At 36.2% G+C, this 13,358-nt stretch overlaps 1 protein-coding gene across 1 annotated transcript in view; it reads left to right on the plus strand.

The window, feature by feature from the left end:
• The window catches only part of IQCH (IQ motif containing H), a gene marked incomplete at both ends in the record, with an annotated part of 190,358 nt that overhangs the window by 66,944 nt on the left and 110,056 nt on the right, over positions 1-13,358 (plus strand). Inside the window, 3 exons of the mRNA XM_084241286.1 lie at positions 1,266-1,394; positions 9,217-9,293; positions 11,088-11,126. Of these exons, the coding sequence (XP_084097412.1) occupies positions 1,266-1,394; positions 9,217-9,293; positions 11,088-11,126 (245 nt within the window). The remainder of the gene's footprint in view (positions 1-1,265; positions 1,395-9,216; positions 9,294-11,087; positions 11,127-13,358) is intronic.

The following is a 13,358-nucleotide window of genomic DNA, read 5'->3' on the forward strand; positions in this document are numbered from 1 at the left end:
GATTGACATGGAATGCTTATTTAAAGATAGATTAGCAGGCTCCAATTCTAGAGGTTCTTTACCATGTATAAGCATCTCGTCAGGCCTGAATAATGCAGATTCCCAGATCCTGACCTCAGGAAATCACAAAAGCCTGGTGTGGGGCCCAGGAGTCTCCATTTTTAATGAGAAAGTCTCCCACCAAATGATTCTGTGGTAAGTACACTAAAGATTTCTTTTTGGAATCATTGTTTTACAAGTGAGGTCTCTGCCAGCTCTCTAATCCCTCAGTGATCATTCCTCTGAATTCCTAGAACACTAGACTAACCTGCTTAATAACATTATATACTTACTAGAGGTCAGAAGGCAAATGGAAATAATATTTGTCCCTGTTACAATGTTTTCCAGCTTCTTAAACTTAATCCGTCTTGGCACATAGTTTGTATACCCAGAATTCTTTACTTTTCCTTCTTTGTATGAAAGCACCAAGAAACTAAAGCACTATCAGAAGCTATGTCAAGCACTGCCCAAGTTCCTGGGTTTCTAGTTTCAATACAATAGATCTACCTAAATGAAAGATTTTGGTCCAGACAGCAGTTTGTTCAATTATTCATTGACTTAGTCATTTGTTTACTTTTTTTAAAACAGTATATCCTGTCCCTAAAAAGCATTGGCAAAACCTTATTGCCATACTGACACAGAATGAGTTTTAAGTATTGTAAAATCGTTGCATTAATTAACCATATTGTCCAGTTACACTAAAACAACCTATTAGGTCATTCACATCTTCTTGTGATAGGAGAAACATCTAAAAATAACTTTCCTCTACAAAATATGATTCATTGTACCAATAGGACAGTGATTTCAAGCACATTGATTTTCTTTCTTGAAGAACAAAAGATCTTAATTGTTAAGATTTCACACCTGATTTCTCTGAATTTTTAAAAGAATATGATCAATAATTGAAATTGAAAATATCATAATTATAAATAAATTTTAGTTTGCCTTGAAATTATATTTCTACCTTACAATGAAATGAACTATCTTGGTACAAGTTATTTCATAATATCACTATTTGAAATGCCTTTTTTTCCCCTTGGGTTAGAATATGAGGTTCAAATAAACATGTGTTATAGCTATTTTTTCAGGCAAAGGATTAAGGCATTATATGTACTCTCACAAATACGAGGATAAATAGAGTAAGTTACACTTGCGAAATTCATAGAGCTCAGACTTCATGGAAATGTTTGGAGTTAAACTCATATTCTTCTAACCTTCTTTTTTAGGGATTTTAAGTATGATAGAACGAGGATTGATTCCACCAACAGCAAAGATTACCTTTCAAAATCCACCCATTTTGCCCAGAGCTGCTCCTCTGCATAATTTTCATGAATCACTTACGATTCCAACTTCCTGTAAGTCAAGTCTCAACTATATGCTAAGTTGGTTGGGGATACACAGAAATTACTTCCCACCAAAATTTAGTCTTCTAGTATTCAACTTTTATCTTCAATAACAGGACAAATTGAAAGTTGTAATGATTCTGAATTTAACTGTACCAAATAAAGTAATATTAGTTAATAAGACATTTTTCTAGAGTCTGTACTTTTCCATGTTAAAAGGTTGTACAGGTAAACCTAGAGATGTTGCAAGTTTAGTTCCAGGCTACCAAAACAAAGCAAATATCACAACAAAGTGAGTCAAATTAGCTTTTTGTTTCCCAGAATATGTAAAAGTTACATTAACATATACTGCAGTTTATCAAGTGTGTAATAGCATTATGTCTACAAAAATGTACATACTTTAATTTTAAAATATTTTACTGCTAAAAAGTGTTAACTATCATTTGAGTGGCAAGTTGTAATCTATTTGCTGGTGGAGGATCTGGCCTCAGTATTAATAGGTGCTGACTGATCAGGATAGTGGTTGCTAAAGATTGGGGTGGGTATGGTAATTTATTAAAGTAAGACAACAATGACTCTTGTCTTTTCCTTTTACAAAAGATTTCTCTATAGCTTACAATGCCATTTCATAGCATTTTATGCACTATAGTTGAAGTCAGTCCTCTCAAACCCTGTACTAGTTTTAAAAGTAATTTATAAATTCTTTGCTGTCATTTCAACAGTGTTCACAGCATCTTCACCAGGGGTAGATTCTATTTCAAGAAACCAATTTCCTTGCTCATCCATAAGAAGCAACTTTTTACTCCTTAAACTCTGATCATGAGGTTTCTGCAGTTCAGTCACATCTTCAGATTCCACATCTAATTCTATTTCTTTCTTCTAGTCCTTTCTCTTTCTACCACATCTACAATCACTTCTACTGAAGTCTCAAACCCCTCAGAGTTATCCAATGAGAGTTGGAAACAACTTATTCCAAACTCCTGTTCATGCATATTGATACTTTGACTTCCTCCCATGAATCACTGATATATTTAATAGCATCTAGAATAGTGAACCCTTGCCAGAACATTTTCAATTTACTTTGCCCAGACCCACCAGAGGAATCATAACCTATGGCAGCTTTAGCCTTATGAAATGTATTTCTTAAATAATAAGGCTTGAAGTTTGAAATGACCCCTTGACTTATAGACCACAGAATGGATGCTGTGTTAGCAGGCATGAAAACAACATTATGTTCTTTGTACAACTCCATTAGAGCTTTTGAGGGACCAGGTACATAGTCAATGAGCAGTGATATTTTGAAAGAAATCTTTTTCTCTTTTTTCTGATCAGTACCTCTCAAAAGTGGCCTTAAAATATTCTGTAAGCCATGTTTTTAACAGATGTGTTATCATCCAGACTTCATGGTTTCATTTGCATAACACAAAGTAGATTTAGCATGATTCTTCAGGGTCTGGGATTTGAGAATGATAAATGATCATTGATTTCAACCTAAAGTCACGAGCTCCATTAACCCCTAGCAAAAGGATCAACCTGTCCTTTGAAGCTTTGAAGTTGTACACTGACTTTTCCTCTCTAGCTATGAAAGTCTGTTACTTAGATACCTCTATAAAATAAAAATCTTGACAACTTGCTGCAACTTCCACATAAGCACTTGCTGCTTCACAGGTGATTTTATGGAGATAGCTTCCTTCCTTAACCACATGAACCAACCTCTGCTGGCTTTAATTTTTTTTTCTACAGTTTCCTCACTTTTTTCCCCACAGTTTCTCAGACTTTGTAGAAGAGATTTAGGGTCTTGTTCTGGATTAGACTTTGGCTTAAGAAAATCCTGTGACTGATATGATCTATACAGATCACTAAAACTTTATTCATATCAACAAAAAGACTGTTTCACTTTTTATATTTCATGTGCTCACTAAAGTAACACTTTAAATTTACTTCAAGAAATTTTTCTTTGCATTTACAACTTAGCTAACTATTCAGTGCAAAAGGCCATGCAACCTGTGTTGCCTTGTTTTGACATGTCTTCCTCACTCTGCTTCCTCATTTGTAGCTTTTGATTTAAGTAATATATGTGTAACTCTTCCTTTCACTTGTACACTTAGAGGCCATTGTTGGATTATTAAATGACCCAATGTCAGTATTGCTATGTCTCAAGGAATAAGAAAGCTTAAGAGTATGGGGGAGAAAGAGAGAGAGAGATTGGGTAATGGCCAGTGAAGCAGAGAGAATACACACACCATTTATAGATTAAGTTTGCCATGATATATGTAGGTGCAATTCATGGTGTCTGAATTTGTAAAAGGTACAGTATCTACTGAGTGCAGCAAAGTACAGCAAACAAGGCATGCCAGCATTTTCAAGGGACGTACAGTGTAGTTGGGCAAACAAAACAGATATAATAAAAATGAATAATAATACAAAGTAGAATGGACTAAAAACCAAATAGATATTAAAGTTTAGTGCTGTAGGAGTTCAGACTAATGATTAATGGGGCATCAGATAATAGAAGGTTTCAAAGAGGAATCTGGATGAAATAAGGTGTTTGAGAAAAGCACCAACCTGGGAATCTACTAATTAGTTGTAGAACCTCAGGCAAGTCATTTACTTTCTCTGGGCCCCAGCTTTCCTGCTTACGAGTGGTTTTAGCTAAATTAATTCATCTTTTCAACAAATACTTGTTGAATTCTTGCTTTATCTAAGATAGCATTTAAGTGCTGGGATCCAACAAAGAATAAATCAGACAGCATTTCTGGTCTCATGGTGCTTATATTCTAGCAGAAGACATGAATAATATACAAGTAAGTAAATGAAAATTTAAGCTAGTGATAAGTACTATTAAAAATGGATTAGATATAAATAGGAGATGGTTACTTTGTAAGGGAAGGATCATGGAATGCCTTTCAGAAGATGTATGAGGCTTGAGTTATGATTCAAATGATGAAAAGGAGCCAGTGATATAAATATCTAGCAAAGAGCATTCCAATATAGGACAGCACAGATACAAAGACTCTGAAGACTAAGAAGGGAATGAGCAAGAAGGTTACTGTGACTGGGAGGCCAAGAGCAAGGGAGAGTAGAAGGGTTAGGCTATTAAGGCTGGAGAGGTAGACAAGGATCATATGATGTGGGCTAGAACAGAGTCTGCAAGTTGTCCTCAATATTCATTCTTTCCTACTTCCACAGTAATAGAGTTGTGGCTGGGCACATGTCAGCTAGACTGAAGACAACATTTCCCAGGCTTCCTTTCAGCTAGGTGGACCATGCGACCATGTTTTGGACAATGAGGATGAAAGCAGAGTAGAAAGAGAAACTTCTGGTTTATGTCCTTAAGAGGAAAGGAGCATGGCCTCCCCTTTTCTTTCCCTTCTTCTCTGGATAGTTGGGATACAGATGTGATGGGCAATCACTTTGGAGCCAGAGATGGAACTCAAAAATAAATGATTGGAAAGGTCATCAATTAAATGTAAGTTAAAAGTAATTTGTCAGAGAAAGATGAATACCATATCATCCCACTTACATGCAGAATTTTAAAAAATAATCAGACTCATTGGTATAGAGAACAAATATGTAGTTTCCAAAGGTGGAGGGCTGAAGAACGTAGGCGAAATGGGTAAAGGGAGTCAAAAAGCACAAGCTTGGCAGTTACAAAATAAATAAGTGGTGCATAAATAAACATACATCTTTAAAAAAATAAAAATAAACAAATAAATAAAAGATCACTGGTTGCCAGAGATTGGTGGAAGGTGAGTGCAGAGGATCTTTAGGGCAGTGAAATTATTCTGTATTGTACTACAATGGGGGCTACCTATCATTAAATATTTGTCAAAACCCATAGAATATACAAAACTCTACATTGGGTGAACTCAAATGTAAACTATAGAGTTTGTGACAATGATGTGTCAATATAGTTTCATTAATTATAACAAATATATCACTCTGGTACAGAAGGATGTTGATAGGGAGGGTGTGCACGTGGGGGTGGAAGGCAATGGATGTATAAAAATTGTATTTTCTAATGGATTTTGCTGTGAATTTAAAACCGCTCTAAAAAGTCTATTTTTGTCAACCAATAAAGTGGGAGAAAACATTTGCAATAAATAAATAAGTGGTAGGAATTATAATGTATAGCTTTGTGACCATCTAGTTGGCAATATTGTATTTCATATTTGAAATGCTAAGAGTACAATCATAAAAGTTATCATCACAAGAAAAAGATTTTGTAACTATCATTAGGTTGCACGCCTGAAATACACTTCTTGTTATATGTCAAATATACTACAATATTTTTTAATTAATGTATTAATTGTTTATGTATCTATATAACTTTGGGGGTACATTTTCTCACTTCCATTTATGCACATGCTTCACTCAATAATATTTTTATGTAAATTAAAAATTAATAAGAAGAAGGGTGAAAATTATATACCATGCAAAAAATAATCAAAGAAAAATGTATTGGATCCATCAACATCAACAAACAAGACACATTATTAGCACAGATAGAAACAGATGTCAATCATAAAAAGGTCAATTCAGTAATCAGACATAATAATCCTGAAAGTTTATGTGCCTAACAACAGATTCAAAACATAAAGCAAACATAAAAAACTTTAAAGAATAGACAAATCCACAACTTTAGCTGGGTATTTCAACAATCTTCTCATAATAGTCAATAGAACTAGTAAACAAAGAGACAAATAAAACCAGTAACAAAATAGAAGTCTTGATCAACACTATCAACCAACATTAACACATTTATAGAATATTAAAACACAATAGCAGAACACACATTCATTTCAAATGTACATGGACCATTGACCAAGATAGTCCATATTCTGCATTTAATAAGCTTAAAAGAATTGAAACTATACAAAGTATGTTCTTTGACTATAACAAAACTAAATTGAAAACCAATTATAGAAAAATATCTGAAGATCTCAGATACTTTAATTAAACAACACACTTCTAAATAACCCATGGGTCAAAGAGGAAATCATAGAGATATTTAAAAATATTTTGAATTGAATGAAAATTATATGTCAAAATTTGTAGGCTGCTGGGCCTCCCCTGGTGGCGCAGCGCTTGAGCGCTGGGCTTCGAGGCTGCCTGCAGCCTCTGCAGCGCCGGGTCTTTCCCTGGCCACCAGCGAGGGTCTCACAAAAAAAAAAAAAAATTGTAGACTGCTGCTAAAGTAGTGTTTATAAGGAAATTTATAAATTAAATGCTTACATTAGAAAAGAAGAAAGATTTCAGTTAATTATCCAAATTGCCACCTTGAAAAGTTTCCCTACAGTAAAATAGTCTTGTGATAATTGAAACTTTTCACCATAGAAAGAAGACAGCTAGCAATGTCTTTTTGTGAAACTTTAGAAGCATTCTTTTTCCATTAAAAGTGGAGATCATTCAAGGATAACCATTACTGCTACCACTATTAAACTTTGTCCTGATGCTTTAGCAAACCCAAAAGGACAAAGAAGGAATGGTGAGAAGAAGGGAGAGAGAGTTATCTGTCAGGAATGTACATGAGTGCAGCTTACCTACCAGTGGCTTCAAAAATGAGGTTCATTTGTCTCAACAAAAGAAATGAAGAAGTAGGTAGTCTAGGGCTGGTGAAGCTGTTCAGGGTCACGATGGCGCTCCTGCTGCTTCACCTTCTTTAGCAAGTTTGATTTCATCTTCAAGCTTTGCCACCTCATGGCTCTAAGATGGCTGCTGCAGATCTGGATCTTAATGTTACATTCTAGGCAGGAAGAGGGAAAAATAGAAGTACCAGTCTCTTCACAGAAGCCCTTGAATGGACTACCCCTTACATCTCACTGGTCACATGGCCACTGTTAGCTACAAAACTGGGAAAGTGAATGCCCACGGACAGGGATAGGGATAAGGCTAGGGTTAGGATGGGATGTGATACTTTTAATACTTTTTCAAATAAGCTTGGTCAATCAATTCATGAAAATTCTACTCTTTTCTTGGATATTAAATAGATTTAATATTTGGTGCATATTTTTATATCTTTTTTATTTTTGTTTTCTGCTAAATCTGGCAGCCCTGGGAGCTGGGTATATTATTAATGTGAAATAATTGTGGTTCTAAAATTAGCAAAGAAGAAAAAGGAGATAGCTACTCACTAGTATGTTATCAGTAACTACCACAGAAGCATATGAGTTGGTCCAGAAAGGCAAGATTTTCTCCCCCCGACACAAACTCTGTAAAAATTTATCATACAGATTTTTCCAGGAACCTGAGTAGCAAATAAGTGTCATAGGATACAGTTTTGTTGAAGATGCAGACACATTCTTCAAATGGATGTGTGCCATAAAATCCAAGGCTATACATAATTATAATTTAATGACATAATTTCTGCAGGTAACTAAGAAAAACTAAAAAAATTCAGAGATACCATTAGCAGGATTATCCATGTGAAATTACAAATTTTTTAGATCTTTAGCCTGCCAAATTTCTTTAAAATTTTACAAAATTTTTTTTAAAACTATGACCACTTGAAAACTTCTCGGTTACTATGGAAATTCGTCGTAAATCTTACTTGTCTGCAGACACCTAAAAGTTAAACAAAAAATGTGCCAAAGTTGCAGATAACAGAAATGGACGAATGTGTGGATTCAAAGCAGCCTGGATGCAGGGTGTGAACTGGCCTTCAGCAGTGGGAGTGCACAGTCCAAGCAGGCAATGGTCCAGAAGAGCACAGAGGTCAAAACAAAAACTTGCGATAGGTTTAAAATGAAGTCTTCATAGGTTATTGCCAACTGCCCAGGCTTGGGAAGGGGAGAGGAGAGTCAGGAAGGTTCGCTGGAAAGCAAGAAAACTAAAATGGCGGTCAGTCTTGGTTGGTCAGATGCAACATACTAATCCTTTTTGTGGAGGCATGTTTTAGCAATAAGACTCTGATACAACTTTTTCAGAGATGGCTTAAGATACTCCTTGTAGGCACTTGAAGTAATGTAAGAAAACTGACACCTTAAGGTGGGATTCTAAATTGTATGCTGAGGTTTGCTGCATTTGATCCATATTTGTTGATTCTTTCTAAGACTGTTGTTATGGAATTGACAGAAAGGGATGAACTAAAAAGGTAAGTTGGAACAAAAAACCTCACTTCCTTGACTCAGTCATCTATTTTAATAAATTATTTGTTTTCTTTATTGGAAAGAGTGGTGTAAGGAATGTCCCCCCCCCCCCCCCCACTGAGAATGTCAGACATGGGCTGTTTGTTAAGGGCAGTTGAGTTTTGCTACCAGGAAACAAGAAGAGACGTAATTTCTTTCCTAAGTTTTGACTAGTATGTAGGCCTACCAGCCTGCCTTACCCCCACCCCAGTGGGTCAGATGTGTCCTCCATAAGTTGTTGCTTAAAGACTGAATGAATTTCAAGAATAATATGGACTGTTTTTCACTCATATTATTTCCCCCAAGTCATTTAAGTTCTTTAGAATCATCTTTTTAATGACTATACAATGAAATAGTTCCATGATATGTATTATATTAATTTACCTTTTATATAAATTTGGAGCTAAGGCTATAGAAATCTTATAGTGAAATATCTTAAAAGACAAATGTTAGTCTCTAAATTGCCTGCTTTTAGATCTTGCCTTTTCATCCAGGCAGTTTGCATAAGGTGAGCTGATCTGTTGCCCTCTTAAGTTTTTGACTTTCTTTTTGGAATCAATGATCACAAATGTTTCATTGAATTGGTACAGAAAAAAAAAGATAATGAACAATCAGTAAGTGATAGAACTACTTGAATTTCAAGATGTAAACCCAACAGCATCCACCCAATGATACAACCAGGTAACACTCATCACTTCCATCCACAGCTTCTTTCGCTTTACCTCAGAAACCACAGCTGATCCAAGAAGTGAAAAAGTTCCCTTCCAAGAAACGAAAATCAAAGGTATTCCTATAACTAACCAAGAACATTCTTATTTGCACTATTTTCAGTGTGGTTTTTGGTAACACTATAGAGTTGTACCTTTCACATAGGAATAAATACTGTTTTACCGGCTGTTGGGATGCTTTTGATTAAAGGGGGAAGAGTTGTTAGACAAGTAAGCTTTACCATGACATTATAAGTGAGAGCTAAAAACCTTCATCATTTCTCATTATTTCAAGATTAATGAAATGACTGGGTCAACCCATATAGCTAATTGGTTTAGAGTCCAGGAATCTGGGATTCAATCTCTATTATTGTAGTAATTGGTATGCTAGTGTGGGGCATTACTGTCTTTCATTTGTTTTTAAGCATAGGATAAAAAAGCAAGTTTTCCAATTTGGCAAGGATACCTCAATGGGATGGGGGAAGGAATTCTGTATTCTCTAACATTAGGACCTCACAAAACAATATAATTCACCCTTGTGGAGATGCTCCTGGTTGAAAGGTGCTGGATGTTTGCAGTTTGCTTTCTCATGGTTATGAGCCACAGACAGCCTTGATAATTGAAACTTTTCACCATAGAAAGGAGACAGCTGGCAGTATCTTTTTCTGGGTTTACACTATGTGGTCATGTTTACAGCTGCTCCCATTTAAAAAAGAGAGAGAGAGAAATTGGAGAGTGACAGAGAAGAAATTAATCCTACTGCATCTACATAGTAAACTGTTACCTGTTCTTCCCAGACCTTTCAATGCCCAGATCTTCAAGCTGTTGTCACTGTATTTTCAGCACTGGTGGGCTATTTCCCCTTAAGAGATTGCCAGGCTGTTTATGTAGCAGCAGGTCATGTGACACCCCAGTTGCCATGGCAAATATTTGTGTTTCATGAAAAATGTGGGTAAGAAAAAAATCAGTGTAAATGGCCAAATCCCAAGACAGACAGGCCTTCAGGCTAGTGTTTGGCCTGCACCATTATTGTTTCAAATTCAGCTGTTTAACAGACTGTGCGAAGGCCACGCGCTAATGTGCATAATGGGAACAGGCAGGGGCACCTGTTTTGATTCTCACCATGTTTAAGTTCTCAAGTTCCACCATTTTATAGACAGCAGATCTACAGGTTACACCAATATGACTAGGTTTTAAGGAGTAAGTGGTCTACCTCAAAACAAATTTTTTTTGATGACATATTTTCTGAGTGCTAGTCGGTCTTGCTTTTAATATCCTCTCCGTCCACTTCACAAGGCTTTCTCCTACTGTTAGTAGCAGTAATACTTAAAGATTCTTCTTTCTTGTGATCCCAAACCGGCACATTTCTGAATTGACTCTTCAGTGGTAAGTACAGTTATTCATAAACTCTGTGAAAAGTGTCCTAGCATGGAAATTAAAGGCTGAGAGAAAGACTGTGATGTGCCTGGCCACATAACAGGGCCAGGACAGACCTTGGATCAGTCTCCACCACTGGGCAGTGTGGTCCCACACAGAGAAACCCTTTCTTTAAATACTTCATGTCTCCCCTAGAAATGGGACTTGGCAGTTGACCAGAGTTGTTTTTGTAAATATTTACGTTGTCAAACTCTTTCTTCAAAGCAAACAGGGCTCTTGGCAAGCAGAGCATCATTGTCTGGGGCAGGAGAGGTCTTTTCTAATTTTTGGCTCCTGCCTGCCTGGAAAAAGGGAACAGGCTGGCCCAGCAGGGGAAGCTGAGGAAGTGGGGGAAAGAGGGAGGGAGGGGGCAAGATTCTATGCCTTTCATTTGTTTTGTAAAATTGCCCATGAGAGTCATTTTGATTTAAACTGTGTCGCATCCTTCTTTGTAGGGGAAAAGCAGAAGGTCAAGAGGACATCACGACAGGAAGGTCTGTAATTTGTGTAACTAGTTGAAATTTGGGATCTGACACCTGATGTCCCTTCCTTTTGCCTCAGGGCAAAAATCTGGGAGGCGGGATTGACAGCTGGAGATGGCAACAAAAGTTTTTTTGTTCTTTTAATAAAAGAAATTAGATTATGTTTTCAGAAAGGAAAAAAAATGGGTTCATTTAAAGTAAAATAGCATTTGGTCCCATGTTGAAGATGAATTACTCCCAAGCTTCAGTCCAAACAAGTGGTTAATTATACTCAAAATTTGGCTGAAATCACATGTCTTTAGCTTCAATCTAATATTTTCATCTTTTAAAAGTATACATTTTAAAAAATAAAATGCGAAAAAAAATCAATTTTACTCCAGCATGTGTGCATCTGTTTGTGTGTGTGTGCATGGGTGTGTGTGTACACACATGCCACACACACACACACACACACGCTGCATATATGATGTAGAAGGTAAGGGCATGGAATTTAGAGCCAAGAGGCATAAAATAAATAAGGTAACAAGAAAGTTGGAGAAATGAAACAGTCCCCACAGTGGCAGTACATGCCAGCAAGTGAACCTTCCATGGCACCATGCGTGATAATGCAAGTTCTGAACTTGAAGCAGGAAAGAGCTGGACTCTCCTTTTACTAATTGAGAAACTTTGAGCGGTTCTCTCTACCTAGTTTTCCTCCTCTGACAAATGGAGATAATAATGGCTTTCTCATAAATATCTATTAGGGTTAGACGGGTTCATGTGTGTGCAAGTACTTTGTTGTTTTTTGTTTGTCTGTCTTTTTAAGATCATTATTTGTATTATTTAATTAATTTATTTATTTTACATCACTGTTCATTTTTGTATAATGTTTAATTTCTTCCCTCAGGTGTAATCCCCATAAAATTTCTACCACCAAATCACCGTAAATTGTCACCATAGTCTCCCCTGTTTTGACCCCTCTCCCTGCCCCTTCCCTGCTATATGTCTCAGATTTATAGTTTGCCTGCTAATTTTGTCTTTTTTTTCCTGACCCCTTGTTCCCCATAAGTTTGATTTTCCTATAAGTGAAACCATTCAATAGTTTTCTTTTTCCTTCTGACTTATTTCACTGAGCGTAATACCTTCCAACCCCATCCATGTTGCGTGAATGGCATGAGTTTATCTTTTTTGATTGCTGAGCATTATTACACTGTATATATATATATATCTCACATCTTCTTCTGATCCATTTATCTGTTTTGGGGCATTTAGGTTGTTTCCGTATCTTAGCTATTGTAAATAGTGCTACAATAAACAAATGAATTAAATGTTTTTGAATTAATGTTTGAATTAATGTTCCTTTTGAATTAATGTGAATTAATTTGAATTAATGTTCCTTTTGAATTAATGTTTTGAGTCCCCTGGGTAGATTCCTAGGAGTGGAATTGCTGTGTCATATGGTAGACCCATTTTTAATAATTTGAGGGTCCTCCACACAGCTTTCCATAGTGGTTGGACCAGTTGCTTTCCCACCAGCAGTGTAAGAGTGTTCCTTTTTCTCCACTTTCTCACCGGCATTTGTTGTTATCAGTTTTTTTTTTTTTTTAATATGGGCCATTCTTACTGGTGTACAGTGGTATTTCATTGTGATGTTAATTGCATTTCCCTGATTATAAGTGATATTGAGCAATTTTTTCATATGCCTGTTTGCCATCTGCATTTCCACTTTGGAGAAGTGTCTCTTTAACTCTTCTGCCCATTTTTTGACTAGGTTGTTTATTTTGTTTTTGTTGAGCTGTTAAGCACTTTGTAGATCTTTAACATTAGTCCCTTATCAGTTGTGTAGAGTGCATATATTTTCTCCCAGTCTGCAGGGTGTCTCTTCATTTTGTGTCTTTTGCTGTACAAAAGTTTTTCAGTTTGATGTAGTCCCAGCTGTTTATCTTTTCCTTCATTTTCTTTGCTTCGGGTGATGAGTCTTCAAAGATGTTTCTGAGATGTGTGTCATGGAGTGTTTTGCCTATGTTTTCTTTATATATTTTATGGTTTCAGGTCTTATATTCGGGGCTTTTTATCCATTTTGAGTTGGTTTTTGTGTATGGTGTCATGTAGTAGACCAGTTTCATTCTTTTGCAAGTGGCAGTCCAGTTTTCTCAGCACCATTTATTGAAGAGAGTGTCCTTATTCCAGTGCATATTATTTGCTCCTTTGTCATAGATTAGTTGACTATGTATGTGTGCAAGTACTTTGGAACTAAAAAGCATT

The sequence above is a fragment of the Talpa europaea genome (genome assembly GCF_964194135.1).
Source record: "Talpa europaea genome assembly, chromosome: 8".
Taxonomy (NCBI): Eukaryota; Metazoa; Chordata; class Mammalia; order Eulipotyphla; family Talpidae; genus Talpa; species Talpa europaea.